Below are 21,363 nucleotides of genomic sequence, written 5' to 3'. Positions count from 1 at the left end.
CTTGGTTGTAGATCCTTGCTTTTCATTACTTGGAATATTTATTGCTGGTCCCTTCTAGCCTGCAAAGTTTCTTTTGAAAAATCAGCTGACAGTCTTATGGTAGCTCCCTTGTAAGTAACTAACTGCTTTTTTCTTGCTGTTTTTAAGATTCCCTCTTTGTCATTAATCTTCAGCATTTTAATTATGATGTGTCTTGGTTTGGGCCTCTTTGGGTTCAATTTGTTTGGGACTCTGCACTCCCTGGGATTGTATGTCTATTTCCTTCACCAAGTTAGGGATGTTTTCTGTCATTATTTTTTCAAACAGGTTCTCAATTTCTTGTCCTCTCTCTTCTTCTGGCACCCATGATACAAATGTTGGTAAACTTGAAGTTGTCCCAGAGGCTCCACACACTATCATCATTTTTCTGGATTCTGTTTTTCTTGTTGCTCTGATTGGTTGTTTTTTGCTTCTTTATGTTCCAAATCGCTGATTTGATTTTCAGCTTTATCCACTCTACTGTTGACTTCCTGTAAATTGTCTTTATTTCAATTAGTGTGTCTTTCATTTCTGACTGGTTATCTTTTATGGTTTCCATGTCCTTTTTTAAGCTGTGGAAGTTCTTGCTAAGTTCATTGAGCAGCCTTATAACCAGTGTTTTGAACTCTGCATCTAGTAGATTGCTTTCCTTCATTTTGTTTAGTTCTTTTCTCTGGAGTATTGTTCTGTTTTTCATTCAGGACATGTTTCTTTGTCCGATCATTTTGACAGCCTCCCTGTGTTTGTTTCCATGTATTAGGTAGAGCTGCTATGACTCCCTGACTTGGGAGGGTAGCCTAATGTAGTACATGCCCTGTAGGGTTCCGTGGTACAAGCCTCCCCTATCACTCAAGCTGGGTACTTGAGGTACAACTACTATGTGGGTTGTGTACAGCCTCCTCTTGTAGTTGAGCCTTAATTGCTGTTGGCATGTCAATGGAAGTGATTTACCCTGGCCAATCAGCTGCAAGGACTGGCTGTGACCACTGATCATTAACCTCTCACCACCATGGAAGATGGCTGTGCAGGGAGTACTACATAGTACTGTATTTATTTCAGCAGGGCTCTGGTGCCCGCTTAGTCTGCCCCTTGAGAGTGTCTCTTGAGAGTAGGGGTGGTTTGGTGGTGGTACTCCGAAGTGGTCTGTAGCAGTTCACTGGGAATGCTGGCTCTGGGGCCTCCCAGGATGTATAGGCCACGGTCAGCCACTGCCTGTGCTCTGTCCAGGGCCACTCAGCATAAGCTACAAAGTGATCTTCAGATGGCTGCTACTTGTGCTGGGTTTGGCAGTGCCCAAGCATGGCCAAGCTGTGAACCCAGACCAGCTGCTGCTAGTGTCAGGCCTGGGGCCACCTAACCAGAAGTACTAGGCTTGCTGAGGCTAGATGCTGCTTGTATGAGAGAATTTAGGAAAATCTGAAACATGAGGTAGGACAAGCCACTCCTATAAAGAATCCACTGGAAACAGCTTGGTAGACCCAAAATTGGTTGAGGCAGAACCATAGGGAATCACCAGATTAGGGCAAATAGTGTGAGCCACGTTGATGGAATCTCAGGTGGCTCCTGTCTGTTGGCTCTGTGCGGGGAGGGCTCATCAAAGGAATAATGGCCTCTGCCAGCACTTCCATCTGGGAAAAAGCTGCCCCCCATCTCTTCTCTTGATGCCATATACTTCAGTTCCTCCCTGGATGTCTCTGGCACCTTTCAGTCTGCTGCCCTTGTCCTGGAGCTAAGTCGATGTGCTGGCCCTTTAGGAGGAACTCCCTAATACTCCAGCAGTTTCTGTCTTCCACACCTCAATCTCCACTGGTTTTTACAGCCAGAAGTTATGGGGACTTATCTTTTAGGCACTGGAGCCCTGGCTGAGGGGTCTGGTGTGGGGCTGGGACTCCTCGCTCCTGAGATATCCCTGCTGATTTTCATCTACTACATCTGGGTGTGGGTCCAGGCTGTTCTGTTTGTCCACCCCTCCTACCAGTCTAGGTGTGATTTCTTCTTTAATTCCATTGTTGTAGGACTTCCATTCAGCTCAGTTTCTGGTGGTTCTGAATAATGGTTGCTCTATAGTTTAGCTGTATTTTTTGTGTAGTTGGGAGGAGGCAATTACAGCATTTACCTTGGCCACTTTCTTGAGAACTCTCCTAAATAATGGTTTTAAAGCCAGCCCAATGTTCCGAAGGATGGGAAACATTACAAAACATCTTGCCCAAATAGAAATATATGGGATTTTTCTTTATTCTGAAGCCATTAATTGGCCATTCATCCCTTCAAACTTACAAATTAAAATAAAAATTTACATTAGCTGCATGTTAGTAAAAATGCTAAAAGATCTAAAATGAACTGAACATGGCCCGTGCTCTTATTAAGCCAACATAAATTGGATTCCAAGGTTCAATAAAATATTTAATATGTATCCAATCAAAAACAACTATTGTAAGAATAAAAAATGCAAATGCATAACGGGTTTTGGTATATAAAGAATAAAAAGTGTTCTGAGTCCTGAAAATAAGATCACAAGCTCTCTAGGCTATCTTTTATTTTCTCAATTTTCATATAGATAATGGGAGTATTCTTTTCCTATGACAAATCCCCAGCACAATAATAACAACCCAAACTCAATTTCAGGAAGAAAAGAAGAGATGATGCGGACTGCGACATGCCTGAAAGCACATGCTAATATCTCAAAGCGGCGATGCCAGGGGACTATACACCTGGGGGAATTTCATCACAGCGCCTTTCAATATTCTGGTTATTTATTTAAAAAGAAATTTAAAATTTTTTATTTTAGGTAAAAGCTCCAGATTTCAGTGTGGGTTTGGATTAAAACATAAACACAGATACTCTAAGTTTACTGAAGGTAATAACTCAGCAGCTCAGGCTGGACCTGTTATTTGTAACCAGTGTGCAACCTCCCTGACTGTTGCTGCTCAGGATTCTGGAAGGAGATTTACAAAACCTTATAACAAATACAGTGGAAAGATTTTACCAGATTATAATTGGTGGAGGTTTCAACAGAGCTACATATGAAGGAAAAATTCTACCAATGGAATTTGTAAGATTGGTGATTTGACAGGTAAATGTTCTTTCCAAAAAACCATATTTGTTAGTTTGTTTTAATATTTTTAAGCAAAATATGTAATTCCATAAATTGCATGAGTGCTCAAGAAAACATGTTAAACCCATGTTTCATAATAGCAGTATTTTACCTGATAAGAAGAGGTAGTGCCTAATGTTCTTGCAAAATAAAAGGAAACATTTTCCTCTAAACACTAATTATTTTAAGAAGGAACATCATGCATAGTTGTGTTAGTTGTGCAATGCATACTTCAAAAAAGGATGTTATTACAAAGACTAAGATGTAAATGGTGCTTCCTAGAGCCACGCAATTACCTTTTATTTATTATTATTTTTTTTTGTAATCTATGGTATACAGTATCCTTGGTCTCTAATTATTTCAGAAAAAACATGAATAAATCTGTTGTGTTCCAATTGTATTTTATAGATATAGTTCAAAGAAATTTAATAAAAAATGATTTTAAATATGATTGGCCATTGACCAATGCCACACAATAATTACTGAGATCGTCAGGCAAGAATGGAAATCAACAGAATCTTTATCCAGAGTCCTTAAGAAGACATCAAAAATAGTGATAAATTGCCTTTTCACTTTGTATTTGAAAAGGACTTTCACAGATATTTTATCATTGCCAATTAAATCTCGGTGCATGGTAAAGGGGGTTTGAAACAGAATGACTCCTCATCATCCTTAATTTTTCTATTAGTCCTCCAAATATGCATTTTTGAATTATTTTATTATAGGTTATTTGTTAATTAAAGTATATAATTTACATCATTTCTAATATAACTATTTAAATTTCCTAATTTCCTAATAGTACCATCTCCCCTTGTGGCTCGATCACCTAAGCCATCCCTTTCACACTTACCACCAGCACCTAATTCATCTCTAAATATCGGCCTATACCTATGTGTATATCGTCCCTTTATTTTCACCTCTGTTCCCATTTCATATTGTACTCATAATACAATACTTCTCATTTATGTTCTCTAATTGACCTTACTATTTTGACATATATACAGGGAGGGTCAAAAGTGGGTTTGCAGTTGCGAGTACATGAAACACAGAGTTTAGTCTTCTATTATTCTTTATTAACTATTGTATTATTTTCCATACAAATAATTGTAAACTGACTTTTCCCCTACCCTGTATTTTACCTTATGTATCTCTGTCTCTATATATCATATATCTAGCATTTTTAACTATACCTCCCTGTTCTCAATAAACCTGCAATATCCAATATAGTAGCTTCTTGGCACAAGTGCTTATTTAAGTTTAAATTAATTAAAATAGAAAACTCTGTTACTGTCACACCAGACACACTCCAAATACTCAATAACCACATGTTTTTATTGTATTAAACAGCAGTTATAGAACAGTTTCATTATCACAGAAAGGTCTATTGGACTCTGGTATATACTAATTGGCCATCTGTTTTTTTTTTTCAAACTATACTCTTTTTATTCTTGAGTCTTTCTCAGGCTTCATCAAGGGAGTTTTATCCAAATGTTGCTTTTGTTATATTTAAAATATGATTATAATGATGCCACATCTTTTCATGTCACACAGACACTTCAGTTGCAACGGTTTCAGTCAGAACACATCTCCCGGGCAGGCAGTGGCGCTGGCCTACTAGGAAGAATGCTAACTCTTAACGCATTTCTCTTATGCATTTTTCCAATACCTGTTCATGTTTCTCACTTCTTTATCCACTTGTTTAACACAGTAGATTTAGCTAAACACTAATAGTGATTTCTTCAGTTATAGAATCTACTGGCAACTTGAATCATTAAAAGGAGAAATGATAAGCAAAATATTGTCTCTGCCAATGATAAACTAATTTTGAGTAACTATGTAGAGCAGTAAGTATTAAGATGAACTAACAAAAAGAGGGACATAACATTTGAACCTAATTGCTCAGTTAACAGCCAAGGCTGTGAAATTTTTATGAACCTTTTCATGCAGGACTCAGAATTATTCAGAATATTCAAGTCTCAGTGAGATTGAATAAACCAAATATACCTTACTCTTACCTAAGCATGAAAGCAGCCTCTTGTAAAAACATAAATTCCTAAAGACTATTTTTTTGAAAAATATGAAATTATATTAAATAGAGCACTCACTTTGACAAAAATAAAATATAACAACATATTAGAAAAATAAGTGAGCATATTGGCATTTCTCTCTTAAGAAATAAAGTTTTAAAATTCATACTCTATTCTAGATTATTAAAAAATCTATGAGCCACTGAGGTTTTTACACTTTGTCATAATCCTCTCAAAAATAAACCTAAAAAATAAAATAAAATAATATACCATAGAACAATTATTAGTCAAAGCACAAGGAACCTACAAGGAAAACTATTCAATATTATCAAATTATGGTAGAGTATAGTACATGATTTCAAGGATCCCAATTTATACCCTAACAGGTTCTGTGAAATTCAGTTTTCCTTCCATAAATTGATTATAATGAGCACACAAAAGTCTAGTGAAAGCATATGTAAGTGGACAAGAGAAGAGCTACTACAGCACTTGCCGGTTAATCGGTTATGCAGTAACTTAAGAGTAGTTCACTTAAAGCTCTGATTTCACTATGCATCTTCTGTGTAAATGTCAGTCTATTTAATCATTGCTGGGCTTGGTATAGGCTTTTTCTTAATAGCCAATACTTACGGTAGAGTAAAGAGAAGAAGTGCTGGAGACCAGTGATAATGAAGAGCCGTGAACTGGAGAAAGCAAAAAAGAGCAAGAGGTCAAATGAAGAAGCCTGCTCAGCAACACCAGGTCTTTACTAAATAGTGAAGAATAGGGAAATCAAATAATAACTGTTAGACATAAGAACCTGAGAATAAGTCTGCTGTCATTGTTTTGGACATAAAAATGTTGAGACATGGAAAGATTGCATTACCTACCCCCAAAAGTACCTTATTCATCATGTTACAGAGAGGATGCTTCGTACATACTGAAAGCTAGGGTAAATCCCCACATACTTAATAATTAGAAAATCATGAAAATTTAATAACCGTTGTCAGAAACTTTTCAACTTTAAAAAGCTTTATATAGTTAATTCATTTGATTTTATTTTTATACAACAAAGATCCACTGTTAATATTTTTCTCCATGTACTGTTAGGAAAGAAAGCATTCTACCCAACTTGTTAGTTCAACATTATCTGTGATGAGTTGATTATGCTTTCTGTAAATGGAGAATTATTGTTTCTTTTGTAATTTTAGTGATAGAAAATTCCTTATTTCAAGGTGGTGTCTCACTGACATTAAGAATGGAAATTGCACACTTTTATCTGGGTATATCAAAACCCAATCACAAACAATAAGCAGACTGCTTTATATTTCTGCATGTCTAATTTATGAAGCCCAAAATGTGGGTAAAATGTGGTTAATTATATTTGTAGAAAAACCCTTCATCCTTTCATTGGGGGATAATATAAAGTTATTTCTGCTTATTCATCCATTAAATAAACATTGGCTGGGTACATCATAATGTGACAGGCCCTTGCTAGATCCTGGGACCACAAAAATGAGTGATATCATCATGGGAACCCAAAAATAAATAGACACACAACTAAAAAGATAACTACAGCAGAGTAATGTAAATAACTGTCAAAAGCAATGTACTGGGTACTACAAGAGCACATGGGAGTTGCTTACAACCGGTCTGGAGGGGACGGGCCAAATAGCAAGTATTATCATTCTGTGAGATATGCAAAAGGTTAGTCATTTTTTTCTTAAAAAATACATTCTTTCAACCTCTAATAACTAATAACACTGGTATGAACTAGTGTGGTAGAAGGGAGATGGACAATAAATCAGGAGATCCCATTTTCAGCCTTATTTATACTGTTTATTACTTATGATCACCTAATATTTACAGGTCTATGACCTTGTAGCTACTGGCTTAGTTTCTTCGTCTTTCACTTTGAGTATTGGGCAGTGTGCCATTAAACTCCCTTCTATCTCTCCAATAATTCCTTGGCTCTAGCCTACAATCTAAGAATTATAATAGTTCAGTATTTGATGAATGGCAATCAAAGAGCCATCTTGCCCACTCAGGCTGGCATTCTGAAATTCAGATCATTTAATCCTCATCAAAGAAAGGCCAGAATTTCCCAGCATAGGAACAGCATTCTATTTGTAAATGAAGCACTCTACAAACCCATCAGTATGCTTATTATTTTTACAGTATTATCAGGGGCCTGTCTATGAAGAGACTGATAGAACCACTTCAGAAAAACAATGACAACATTTCAGATAAGTTGTATCTTTTTCTATCTGCACTGCAGTAATCAGCAGACTCTCAGGGTATAATTCACTCTTTGTCATGGTGAACTCAGTGGTTTGGTTAATATCCCCAAAACCAGCGGCAATCGTGGTTAATTGATTTAGTGCCAGCACGTTAAATGTACACTGGTAACCCGAAAACCATGAGCTAATTTTCATAGCTGCCTAAGCTTTCAGTCAGAAGATACTTTAAATCAGAAGGTAGGGAAGGGAAAGAGAAAGGAACAAAACTATTCTTTAATTTCATCTTCAATGAAAAACCTGTGAAATTATAGGGGTAGAAATTAGGGGTAACAAAATTAGGAAATTTGCTTGAGTTCACATTTCTTTGTGTTATGAACCAGAGGCTTAAGCCCAAGTGTGTTTCCAGATCTGGAGTCCTTTCTTTTACACATAATTATTAAGGAATAGGAGAGTCTGGCTGATTTAATGTTTGATTTTATTCTAATCAGTTAATCAGTTTTAATTTTTACATTTACTTTTATTTTATCTCTGATATGCTTCATAATGTAAGTGCCACAATTTTCCTTTATTGGTACTTAAAATTATTCATTAAAATCAAAGAGGAAAATTTGACATTTAAGGTTATATATTATAGAAAATTATATACATTTGAAAATCAAGATTCCTGAATTTTTCAAATAGATTTATTATAAAATTTTCAGGTAAAACTTTAAAACTACAAAGAAATTTATTAGGACAGGTAGGAATTCAATTGTATTAAATAAGGAAATGTAACTAATAAAGCACAAAGTAGATACAATATGAATTCAAAATGATATAAAAACTAACACAAGAGGGAGTTTCTGAGAATGAAAGCCAGCAGCATGTGATAGTTTCATAAGACAATTTTTCTGATTCATATATCTTTATGGCCCATTAATGAGATGTCAAACAAAATATTCACTTTGACATTTGATACACTAAGGCAAATAGTCTCTAACATTATGTAAATTTTTATATGAGATTTTATTCTGAACTGTTCTATAGCCCAGTATTAATCTAAACAATTTCTGGCATAGTTCCAATTTGCGTAAAGAAAGAAAAAGCAATGAGGACTAAAACTGCTTCGAGCTTCAAGGCTTTTTAAATAAAAGCTGCACTTATTTATTTAGTCTTCAGGAATTCCTATGATATGAATGATGTGACAGTTTCCCTCTCAGAGTTAAATAATCTTCATCTTCACATCCCCGCACACACACTAACCTTCTTCCATGCTGTCTCGAAATGAGCCTGAATGACTGACGGCACGTGGCCTCTCCTCCAAAGACGTGGCGCTCCCACAGAGCTGGGAGTCATCGTAGAGATCGAAGGAAGAGTCCTGGGCTGGGATGCTATTGGAACGCATCATGCTGGGCCCAGGAAGGTTAAATTGAGACAGATTGGTTGGGCTTACTGAAAAACAAAGCACACACAGCCTGTTATTCTGGGGCTTGGATGATGAAAATAGTAAGTTGATAGGAAATGAAAACATAATTCCTATTCTTACAGAACCATGAATGTATAGGGTGTCTCTATTTAAGGTAAGCCAAGAGTCTGCCTCTGAAATGTTCAGTAACAGTTACAGTGGAGTTTCTCTTTTCTTCTGGCACTTTCGTGACAGCAGTATGTCCATTTCTAAAATAATTGTCAACAAAACCAGCAAGTTACCTCTACTATTCATGCTAGAAATACAACATGGTATTTTCTGCTAGCTACTATGAAGGAAAGATTGTCTTCCTAGAGTCTGCAGGTTTCTTTTTAGAGAACAACATATCACTTTCATGGGAAAGCAAATTCAAAAGAAAACACAAGAGATCTAAATTTCCCAAGAAGAGACTTTAGAAGCTTCTAGGCAAAGATTCTCCACATTTTGAGTTTTGATGTAGGTCTCTTTCAACTTAGATTCTATCCTTCCATGAGAACAGAAGAAGGGTTAATTCTGAATGGTTTCAAAGGTGAATATAGAGAGTGTGGTAGAAGGTCATTCAAGGTGGAGGGAACCTTTGAAGCACAAACAGAAACTTCCATACATGGGTGTTTAAACATCACTCTGCATTTAGAAGGGTCCATGAAATATATAGACCTTGGAAATTATAGGCTGATAGTAATGCTTCTACATGGTAGCCCTTGCAGCAAGGCGAAAAATGAATCTGAGCAATCGCTCTCGCTCATGGGAAGATGACAATGAGTCTTGCTTTGTTTGAGATGCCTCACCAACACCGTTATCAATAGTATATAAAGTTTTACCCCAAAATTTATTTTGGGTGACAGACATTGGATCTATTAAATGATAACTGGCATGTTTAGACTTCTTTCATTATTTTGTCACTCTTCCCTGTGTTTTCTATGATGTTTATACAAATGGTTTTATATTTTATATAAATAATGCTAAGCATAAAGTACAATAACCCACTGACTAAGCCAGTTAGTCATCTATTTTTCATATTTATTGAAAAATGTTCACAGGGTATTATCTTAATAAAAATTCTCATGTGCATTTTTAGGAGAGTTTTAACTTTAAAATATTAAAAGAAATGATTTTGGAGTGATACAATCACATTTTTTCTTATTAATAATTATTTCTATTTTCTATTTTACTGCAAATAGATGACTAATTTTGTTATAAGGATATAAAAGTACATTTTAAAGAAAATACAAGGAGATGTTTCAGTTGTTTTTAAGAGAGGTCTAAGAAAACCTTTAGGCTTGAAGTCAGGTGATCTAGAATGAATTATTTGCCTCTGCTTTTTACCACTGGTGGGATTTCTTTTCAGGCCATATGACCTCTGTGACCCTCTGGATCCCAGTCTGTAAAATAACAACCTATGTCAAGTTGTCGTCATGACCATTCAACTGCATAATATTTGGAAATTATTTCACGAACAGTAAGCAATCACACAAATAAGAGATGCTGTTCGGGTGCCTTTCTCTCCTTTTTAAATGAACGATTTTTTTGGAGAAATACTAGGACTCCTGTGAGGGTGGTGGTAGAAGAAACAAGATGAAACTGATGTTTCAGAATGTGTTACCCAAGTTGGAGAAGTGGTATTTTCCTGTTGCCGAGGATGACATGGCGGACGGGGAGAGCAGCGGCGACTGGCTGCCGGTGTCCTGCAGGCCTCCGGTCGAATGGGAACGCAGCCACTCCTTGCCCTCTTCTTGGCTGGCCTGCCGAGATGATGGGGTGTATCTGCAAAACAGCACAGCTAAGACCCTAAGCCCATTTCTGGGGGCAAGGCACGACCAGGACAGGAAAGCAGTTGAGAGGAGCTTATTATTCAGACTAAACAACATTCTCAAACATTAAATAAAATTATCATTGCTTAGTTCTTCCAGATGATTTGACACCATCTGTTTAAATCTCACAGGGGAAGAAAAGAGAATTTTGAACAGAAAATTATGCTTTTGTGAGATACGTAGTTGAAAATCATAAACAATGAGCAGACAGCCAAGTTAATTGAGAAGGATTCAAAAGCGCAGTGCGTAGGAGGAAGCAAAAACAGTGAAAACGTGGACTAAAAATGGTGGGCAATGATTGGCTGGAAGCCAGGGAACTGGAGCAGTGGCCACAGAAAGATAGAGGAAATGGAACATAAATTAACAGCTCTTTTTTTAAAAAAATAAAGGAAAATATTTATTTGGTTAAAATGCCATTTGACATCCTATCCGGATATTTTTTACAGGAGGTATAATGTTCTACTTTATTAGAAAACATACTCTGGAACAAAATCTCGAAATGGAATAATTGCAAGCTGTTTGCTAAGGAACTGGAGAGAAAAGGGATAACGTGGAAAGACCTAGTTGGCCGGCACTCATTTTCACCAGAGTAAGTAAATTCTTAACACCAAAAGGCAATCAACTTTTTATGTTCATTCAGTGTTATAGCTCCATTAGTGGTTCATTCTGTATCTTCTCCTCAGATAAAAGTATGCAGTTTTCATTTTATTTTTTATGATGAACTGAAAAGTTATTTTGAGACTATGTAATACTAGACTAATTCATATTAAATAACAGAAATTAAAACTCCTGAGTTTTTATCAAATGGATCATTAACAGTTCATACCTAATTATAGTATTTGTCCTCCGATGATGAAATATATTTTCCTTGCTTCAAATTAAAGCATCTTTTCAATGGTAACTGGCTACATCTTGTAGACTATACAGATTTTGCAAGCATATGCCTCCAAGATCAAAAATTAAGGAAGTTAATTTTATTTTAATTTTCATAAGTGAGTTCTGCTTTCTCCCAAAAGTTGCTTCCCCCATAAATGATATTTACATTGGATGTAATTTGGGCCTTGTCCTCTAAGAGCATCTCTGCCCAAGGGCTACCTTATCTACTCCTTAGGCCTGAGAAAAGACTTTAAGTGATTTCATCCTCAACATCAGGTGCTTCATTGCAAACAAACAGAGAGTAAGAAGGACAGCACACAAAGTTTAAGTAACAACAGAGAAAGAGGCAGCAATTGTGCTGAGAGAAATATATACCTTAGTCCCTTTCTGGGTAGTGTATTTCTGTCAAGTTGTATGCTGTTAAAACAAAGAAAATCCCTAAGGACATAATGTAAACAAAACTTCCAAATTACACATGCAACAAAAATGGTTCTTTGTTTGAACTACACAAAATAACTTTTTGTAACACATATTTAATGCTTAACTCTTGGGGAAAGAACAACCAGGTATCTATGGGGTAAACACATGTGAACTCCTTTCTAACCCAGTTCTAATTAATTATAATTTAGTGACAGGATTATTAGAAGATAGATTAAGTCATATGTTAGAATAATTCCTCTCTCTATTCTCTTTACCTAATAGTTTGTAATTTTTCCCCTCCCCATGCAACACACTAGATTTCTGCTATGCAAGAGAATCAAAAGGTAGAAATGTGATAGATATGTTCTATGTAAGTTAAATTGAGATGTTCCAATAGGTAGAGAAGATATAAACACCATTTAACATTTATTTTTGTCTTCAAATTATTTTTTTATAAAAATGAAGGCAGATTTATTCCCATTTTCTCTTGTAATTCCCATTATAAGAGAAAAAATAATATATAATAAATATCTGCTTGAAACATAATGTGTCTGCCATCATTTATTTACACATTTGAATGAAGTTAAACTATGACAATTTATGGAAAATATAAATTAGGTATTTAAAAAGCTGTAAGTTTTATCACTCTCTATTTTAAAGAATTCTCAGAAAAATTCTCACTTGGGTATAGAAAGGGATGAAAGAATGTGTCTAGAGAAAATGAGAAATGGCCTCTCTAAAAATAGAAGAAGAGGGTTTCAACAACTGAGTGGGACAAGTCTTGAGTTTTCTGTTATAATGTCTGGCATGTAGAAAACCAAGTAATACAATTAATTTAAATTTTTAGAATTATAGCTCTCTTCCATCAAATGATCAAAATTAAATACACAAAATATGTGCTTAATGGGGATGATACAACATGAATGAAATTTAATTCACACTGACTTGAAATTTAATCACTCAAAGTCAAAGCTAAAATGTTTTCTTCTGTGTGTACTCCATTATTTAGCACTGCAATAGAAAACATCCAAAGGCATTATAAAACTTTTATTTTTTTCTTATGGGAAGGTTCACATAAGATAATTACTATATTATATATAGAGGCCAGTGCTAATATCTATGTTGATTATAGAAATTTTTTTTAGTAGTGTGGATAAACAAACAAACAAAAAGCAATCACACTGAACAAATATGAGGAAACTCTAAATATGAACCACCTTGTATTAAAGCATTAATATGTTCATAGGCCCTTTTAAAGATTATCTCTTTCATGTGTGCAACTTTATTAAAATTTAACATTGTGGAGGAACACTGAATATAGGCATTGTTTTGTCAGTGTTATTAATTGTATAAAATTATATGTTTATATGGTGTAGAGAACTTAATGAAAGAAAAATCAGAAAAAATATTTTAAATTTACCAATGGAAGTTAAAACTTTAAGTAGAAATACCTCTTTGAATCAAAATATTAATGATTTTATAACACAGATACTTTCCACAAACCCCGAAGCATCACAAACTCATGTTCCGCAGTGCCAGGCAGTCTGTGGAAATGAGCGGAGATTTTAGCCAATAGTCTGAAATGGACAGTCACTGTCTGCCTGAAGCCAATAGATGCTGTGCGGGATAGTGACGGCAGTGTTTTCAGATCCGACATTGAAGGACAAGTCAGAACTTTCTGAAGTTGGTTACTACGTTAAATTATTTTTCAGTTTGGTCAGGTCACATAAAACAAAACAAACAAAAAAAATGTGAACTGGTTATGGTGCAAGGGCCACCCATGACCTAGAGGAGCTACAAGGAAAATTATTAAGGAGCTTATTTTATTGATGGTTTGTTTGCTTATTTATTATTTTATGGTATTTTATCTTCTCTTAAAGACAGTAAAGAAGACTTTAAACAAATACTAAAATCTTTATAAAAACGGATTTAATAGTACTAGAATATGAACATCAATGAAGTATTCTGAAACTGTAAACAGGTGACGTCATGAGTTTACATATATCTCTATTACATCTCTCTAAATACTTTGTCTTATACATTTACCATTTCACATGTCTCTAAATACTTTGTCTTATATATTTACATTTTATCACATCTTTGTTTCAAGGGTGGCACGTTGGCTTCCTTAGCATTCTCAATATTCTACTGACTGCTTACTCATAATTAAACCAGGATCTCTGATAGGACCTAATTTGCTCTTCAATACATCATAAACTTTTATGAATGTACTGTAAAGGATTAGAATAAAGTGTTCTAAATTTTGTTCCTTAGAAAGAAAAAGTACTATTTATTATATCAAAAATTATTTCAAATCAGTAAATTACTGGGAGGAACTAATTAATATTTATATACTATACCTATGAAAGTATTTTACTTTTCACAGTTTAATATTCATAAATATATTTTACTAAGAATCAAGGGCAAGACATTCACTTATTCAAAATTAGTTTAAAGTTTATTTTTAAAATATTATTTATCTGGCTGTTTTTAATATTAGAAGACTCTCATTTATAAAACTGGTCTATTTCAAAGATTGAACAGTTAAAGATTTGCTTAAAGAGAATAAGTAAATGCATATTTGCCAGTATATTTTGTATAGTGAAAATGTATATTGGCATCTGCTAAAATATAGATCAAAGTAAAATATTAATACTGTATTCATGTTATATCTATAAAATTAACAATTTATTATCTGGTTTGATTCTGAGGGTTACCTGGTTACAAATAGTTTCTTAATTATTTGAGTTTTTAATGCCTGGATACCAATCAAATAGGTCAATGGCTAAATGGTCAATTTGCTGCAGTCGTGTTTATGATTAAAAATTAATCAGTATGTCCTGACCCATGTGGTTCAGTTAGTGGGGCATTGTCTCACAAAGTGAAAGGTCCCCCATTGGATTCCCAGTCAGGGCACATTTCAGGGTTGCGGGCTCTGTCCCCGGTCAGGGTCCCTGGAGAGGCAACCAGTCAATGTTTCTCTTCACATCGATGTTTCTCTCCCTCTCTTTCTCCCTCCCTTCCCCTCTCTCTAAAAATAAATAAATAAAGTTTTTAAAAAATTAGTATTTTTTACTAATACTAATACTAAGTAGGTTTGGTCAATTAAAAAAACTTATTTGCAATGTGCTTGGTTTGGTTATAAAATTGTTTTTTGGAATCCTCACATATCAGTACACAATCTAGGATACATTCATTTAAACTATAGGTTGTTAATATATTTTCAATATAATTTGAGGTATTTGTTAAAAGTTTCAAAAATGACATATGAGGATACCCATTTACATAAAAAGTGCTGAAATTTTAAGATGCTGCAGGAAGCCTTTTTAGATCAAAAATTAAATGCAACAGTACTTATACCAGTGTTTTTGTGTATGCACCTGGTATTTATATAAGCTGTCCAAAGTGACAAAAACAGGGAAAATGTCACTTGGCTGTTCGTCTTGTGTTTCCTGGAGCAGTTTTCTGTTTATGAGGAAAAATGTATTTTGTAATTAGCAGTCCACCATAAACAGTATCAAGCATCAATGTTACAACTAGCTTAAAAATTCTTACATCAAGGGGCAGTCTCATTTGCATGGCTGCCCAGCACCATTGTTAAGGGAGTGGGAAGTAAGTGGGATGGAAGCAATGTTTTGCTCTGGGCTTTGCGTTTCACAAAGGCAAGAAAAACAGGGAAGAGCAGCGGGAAACCTCCCATGAAGGGACAACTCGTATAGCGTTGTGATGAGCGTCTGGATAAGGGCTTAGTTGATGTTTTAAAAACTCATTCTGCAAGTAAGGCTGGAAGTCTGGAAAAGAGGTGATGTGTCAGTATCAACACTAGACTGAACAAAAGTGTAAGGAAAGGTATCAGGCATTTCTCAGTGGCTAGCAGTGCGTTCACAAATAACACAATTAAGATATGTGCCCAAGACCTTTTCTATGAGAGTGTTAGGGATGCCAAGAAACAAAGAGAATTAAGTTCATTAGGAAAAAGGGGGCAATTTTAAGATATTTCTCTGGGGGCAAAGTCAGTACCAAAATATCTGAGAGGAATTTTGTGGGAGACAGAATCTAGAGGCATTTCAGTCAACAGTGATGTTTTCTGGTAAGTATATTAGGTAAGGAATGCCTCACTATATTTTTCATTTAAATTTAAAAAAATCCATATCTCATTAAACCAATGGGAAACAGCTTGTAATGAGATATATTTTCAAAGGGCCTATTAAAAATGTCACTGGTGTTATTATAATTTTCTTTAAGAATTCATATCTGACAAGTGATTTTTTTCCAATTCAACTAGGATGCCCCAGCGGTTCATTTGCTATTTTTCCATAGAAGTGCTAATAGAGCAAATTTAACATATTGCTCAGAGTGTAATGGTAGAGTCGATTTAAATTTGTTCTTTAAAAATGATTAAATAATCATAAAGAGCTGTGTTGTCCCAGAGCTTTAGCCAAATCATTAAAATGGCTTGAGAAGACATCATTTAATACATAAATGCATGCTTTGAATTTTATTCAAATCGCCTATTGGGTATATATGTGTATGCATTCATATTGAGAAACTTAATTATCCAATTAGCCTGTGCTGAAAGATTTTCTTCTTGTGCAAACTTGGTAATAAGAGCAAATGACACGCCCAGTGGTATCAATTTTATGTCCCTTTGCAAAGTGGCACTCCCACTGAAATCGAGGGGATTTAATGAGGGAGGGGGTAGGCACCGTGAGGGAGGAGGGAGTGAGGGCTCCATCAATGCCTCCAGGAAAGCTCACCTTTCTGAGAGAGTAGATCTCACACTACCCGTTCTCATGAGCAGGCTCTGCACCTCATGGGTGCCTGTGGTCAGTCCAGACAGGGAGCCATGATGGCTGAGGGGGAGGTCAATGGACTCAGAGCTTGTATGGAGGCTAGTCATGGACTGGTAACTTGGAGTGTCCTTGCTGCCGGCAGAGGAACTGCTCAGATTGGCAGCCCACACGAGACCACCTGACGTGAAAGAGTGAACCGATGCTGGGCTGGATGCCAACGAGTGACTTAAGCTTATAACATCTGTAGTTAGGTCTGAGGGTTTATTGAAGAGAGGGCTGCTGCCGCCACTTAGCCCGCCAGCACTGCCCATGCTGCCCGTACCAGACGACGGTGACTCCAGACTGCCTTGGCGCGCTAATGTGGTGCTAGGACTGGGCATTACTGAGGAGCATTTCGCGCCCTCAGTATTAGGTGCAGAGGCAGATTTGCCACCTGCCTTGGCACCAAACAACCTAAAAGAAAAACAAATAACAACTTCAGTTGTTCCAAGAAACTGATATCCACACGTAATATTTAGGGTTCAGTACACAGAGCCAAGCGTGCTTTGGTGTTCCCAGCAACCAAGTGCCTCCTGTCTCTGTGTTAATGAACTTTATAAGCTTGAACGTTTTAATCTACTGCTAAAGATCTCTTATATCACCGGTAGGGTAAGTCAATGCTGGGCTGCTACCCAGGAGGTTGGGGAAAGTGGACAAAACCAAAATAAACCAAACATGAAAATCCCTGGCTTTCACAGTTTAAGTGACTGTGAAAATCTTTCACAAAAATTAAATAGTGCTAGTTTGACTGTATTTGCTGTTACCTATTTATAGAACCATTATAATGAAACAACTTCTACGCATTCGGTACATAAGAAACATTTTTTTTTCCATTTTTAACATTTTATCCAAAATCTAAAAGGAATGCTTAAGGCAAGGTTTGGGAGGCTACGTTGCACATCTGGTGGCCGGAGTGACTGTCAGAGGGTGGCTGGGTGGAAACAGTAGGGGACACTGCTGGCAACACATCAGTTTGTCTTCATTTTCCCCAAGAAAGGCCAAAGGGCTTTACGTCAGTTGCCAGTGCTATTTAAATGCATATTTTTGTTAGTGATTTGAAAGATAATTGGTGCTAAGTTAGATGTTGGAGCTTAGTTCAGAAAACATTTTAGTTTTGTAAATGGAGATGATATCATCAAATTTATGTAAATATGGAAATAAAGTGATATGAAGTAATGGCATAATGATTACTAGTTAGGTTGCAATGAAATCCGTATTTCCTATAGTGAAATATTTTATGACGAATATGAGAAATTGTTTCATAGGTAATGGGCCACTGGAGGGCACTATTGACTTCCACTTAAGCGACAGAAATATTTACTCTCACTACAAGCCATAGTTTACTCTTTCCAAAGACAATCAACACTTCAAAATACCAGTTCTTCAGGATTAATATTTCTACTAAGGAATATACACTCTAGGTTTTTCAAACAATCATGTATCCCAGATGATTGAATGTAAATGTTTTAAGACCCTTTTCCCCCAGGTATCAAGTTTCTTGGTTTAGTCAGTATAATAAAAATAAACATTGAAGTATTTAACGTGTCATAGACTATAAATCATACTCTATCATTTCACAGATAAGGAAACAGACTTACAGAGGTTTAATTATCTGTCCCAAATCTTTAACTGTATGTATTTTCCTGTCACTTAGAACATATTGGCATTTAACTGTGCTATCCCGGAGCAGATCTCCACATACTCAGCCACAAAGACACTCCCAGCACAGAAACCAAGCCATTCTGCTCACCAGACTCATGTCAAAGAAAGCTGATGAAGAGTTAGAAATGCTAGCCCACTCCTTAGTTGTTACCCTACACCCAACATCTGCATGTTTCCAAATTTTGTCAATCATACCGTAACTTGGTTTTCATTGATAGGTCAAGATCCGGTAGTATATAAATGTTCCAACATCATCTGTTACAAGGAACACACCTTCATCTACCTTCATGATCATCGACTCATTAAGAGCCAGCAAGATAATAAACATTGGAAATAAATAACCATAGTCATAAAAATCTGTTTTGTTTTGCTTTATTTTTAATTGTGGAAAAAAGAGATGAAGATCTATGGAAGTTTATAAGTTATTACTTTATCTTTTCACTACCCCTAGGTATTGCTATCTGCATTTAAGTCTCTTATAAATGCTGTTTGTGTTGCTAATATTACGATAACAGTGAAATTGGAAAGTTTGAGCATTTCTCAAAATGAGCACCACTTTTTTTTTTTTTTGCCAGCTGTTTATATGATCAGCTTCTTAAAACTCATTGTACTCAGAAACCGAGTAAAAGAATCTAAGATATATGTGTCTCAGAATGTGTGCGTTTGTGTATCTTAAGATACAGCATTTTGTATTTTCCCAGCATCATTTCTGGCAGCCTTACCTTCGAAATGTAGGGGAGGCAATGTCAGGGTACTTGGATCCCGGCTGCCTGAGCCCTTGTGTTCCGCACGCACTGGCAGAAGTGGGGCTGGATTTGGGGGAACCTGACAAAGAAACACTCTCTGAATCTGAGACTGCTACTTTTTCCTTTTCCTTGTCTGTTTGGTTGACAGTGACAGGACTCGAGCGCCCTGACCCAATCTTCGTGGGCTCCCGCAGTTTCGAGGTGGTGGTGGTGGCGCCAGCTGACTTGCTGCTGACGTTGGAATCGATGCTGCTGGTGCTGGACCTGTGGCCGCCTCGGCCGGGAATGCCACTGGTGCTGGACTTGGAGGGGCGGGGCAAGCTGCGGTATTGCAGGGAGGTCTTTGAACTCACGTGCAGCACGACGTCATCCTGATTCTGTGAACCGTCCAGACTGGTTTTTCTCCCGGCGTTTGACTTCCCGCCAATGGCAGCGGATTTGGGAATTTTACCCAGCGTGGCCGATCCACTGGTGATGGTCGCCCCACTGCTTGTGATCATGGTAGATGACCCGACTCCGCTTGGTTTCTTAAATCCAAAAGACCCAGTGGCAGTTGATCTCCCAATGCCCGAGGGGGGCTTTTTCCCCTCGTCGCCGCTGCTTTTTCCTGCATCTGAAGGAGACCTCTGCAGAGAAGATCCTTTCAGGGGGGTTTTCCCTTTCTCAGAAGCTTTGGTATCATCAGTTTTCCCTAATTAATGAGAAATATAAACATTTATTTACCTGCATATTTTGATTTCATAATAATGGTTATTTAGAGAGTGTGTCAAAGGTGAACACCTCTTTATATTACTTCAGTTCCTAAATATTTACCTTTTAAGATCTAAATGTCTATATTAGATTTAGATCTAATATACCAGGTAAAAAGGTGCAAAAATGTGGCTGTTCGAGAAAATGTGGTGAGAGATCAAGGAAATAACTGAACACATAATTTTGCTATTTATTATTGCTTTATATCTTGCAACTCTTCCTTTATAAGGATAACAATCTTATTGAGCTAAGTACTAGAAAAATAATTCATTTGAATATCTGTGAGATGATTACCTTTCAAGTACCCTGTTATATCAGTATTTTGTGTGATACTATTTAAAATTAGGCACCATTTTAAAAGTAGGGAGAGAGTCTTAAGGAAAAAAAAGGATGGTACAATTTGCAAGAATCCTTTCACAAAGTCTAATTCACAAATGATGTTTCAAATCTGCATCACTCTAAACCATTAGATTAATGTGATTGATCTTGTCTCTCAGTGTTGATATCGAAACTTTGTGGCATACCTAACATAAATATTCCAAACTTTCATAAGGCAGAATGAAAGAATTTTTTTTATTTAATCGCCTTATTTTACTTCCATATGATGAGAAATGACTGTAGCAAAATAAAGATACTCAATAGCCCCAAATTATGACAGTGTGTTCTAGAGAATGCTTAGACTGTTCCAGTCATGTGGATTTATATGGTAAAGTATGTGAAATTTACCCTAAAAAAGAATTTAACTATGTGAAGAATGAGATGATTTAATAAAAAAGGAAAGCTATTTTTAAAAAGAACAAAGATCAAGTGGAAATGATCAGTTAAAACACATTTGCATAACAGCTGCCAACGGACAAGCCTACCAGGGGTCTTGAGGGCGCTGGTTCCAGCTTTCTGCCTAGATGGGGCTCCTCCCTGGGCAGACATGCCTCTCCTCCAGGAACCTGTCTGTGAGACACACAAGGAGGCCTTCTGCCCCGCCTTCTCAGGGTCTTCGGGAAGCCCCGGGGAAACACCCTTCCACTTGCCACCACCATCCCCATGGCTGTCAAAGTCCTCTTCTGTTTTCTTCAGCTCCTCCGTGCCATCCCACGTCTCATCGGGGGTAGAACGTTTCTCTGAATCTGTCTTCAGCTATGAAGAAAATATTACAGAAAAACTTTGTGCAGAAAAATCTATTAAGTGTGAATAAGGTACTGGAATGTATTTTCAGCTAACTGGTAAAGAAAAAAAAAAGCACTGATTTATATTTCAAAAGAATTCCAAAAATTTCTCTCTATTTTTCTATGCCTTCATGTAAGTTTCATTAATTTTAGCCACATAATTCTCACTTGTTCGTATCAGAGAATGTCAGGCTAAATATATGTGCAGAAAACTCCAATTAAGCACTCTAGAGAGGAAGGAATTTTTCTATGTCAAATCTAACATGGAAAAGTAAGAAAAGATAAAAATTTAATTATCTAA

At 36.3% G+C, this 21,363-nt stretch overlaps 1 protein-coding gene across 2 annotated transcripts in view; it reads right to left on the bottom strand.

The window, feature by feature from the left end:
- The window catches only part of NAV3 (neuron navigator 3), a 324,575-nt gene that overhangs the window by 65,241 nt on the left and 237,971 nt on the right, over positions 1–21,363 (bottom strand). For both annotated transcript variants that reach the window (XM_054580143.1, XM_054580145.1), the window contains exons 14-20: positions 20,763–21,033; positions 19,126–19,840; positions 16,667–17,155; positions 11,865–11,906; positions 10,406–10,566; positions 8,601–8,789; positions 5,770–5,822 (exon numbers count right to left, since the gene is read on the bottom strand). In XM_054580143.1, the coding sequence (XP_054436118.1) occupies positions 5,770–5,822; positions 8,601–8,789; positions 10,406–10,566; positions 11,865–11,906; positions 16,667–17,155; positions 19,126–19,840; positions 20,763–21,033 (1,920 nt within the window). The remainder of the gene's footprint in view (positions 1–5,769; positions 5,823–8,600; positions 8,790–10,405; positions 10,567–11,864; positions 11,907–16,666; positions 17,156–19,125; positions 19,841–20,762; positions 21,034–21,363) is intronic.

This window comes from Pteronotus mesoamericanus, unplaced genomic scaffold, assembly GCF_021234165.1.
Source record: "Pteronotus mesoamericanus isolate MK-2021 breed Mesoamerican mustached bat unplaced genomic scaffold, CSHL_Meso_final contig_56, whole genome shotgun sequence".
NCBI classification, from domain to species: domain Eukaryota; kingdom Metazoa; phylum Chordata; class Mammalia; order Chiroptera; family Mormoopidae; genus Pteronotus; species Pteronotus mesoamericanus.
The sequence above is the reverse complement of the archived record's forward strand: the minus strand, read 5'-3'. Positions and strand labels throughout refer to the sequence as shown.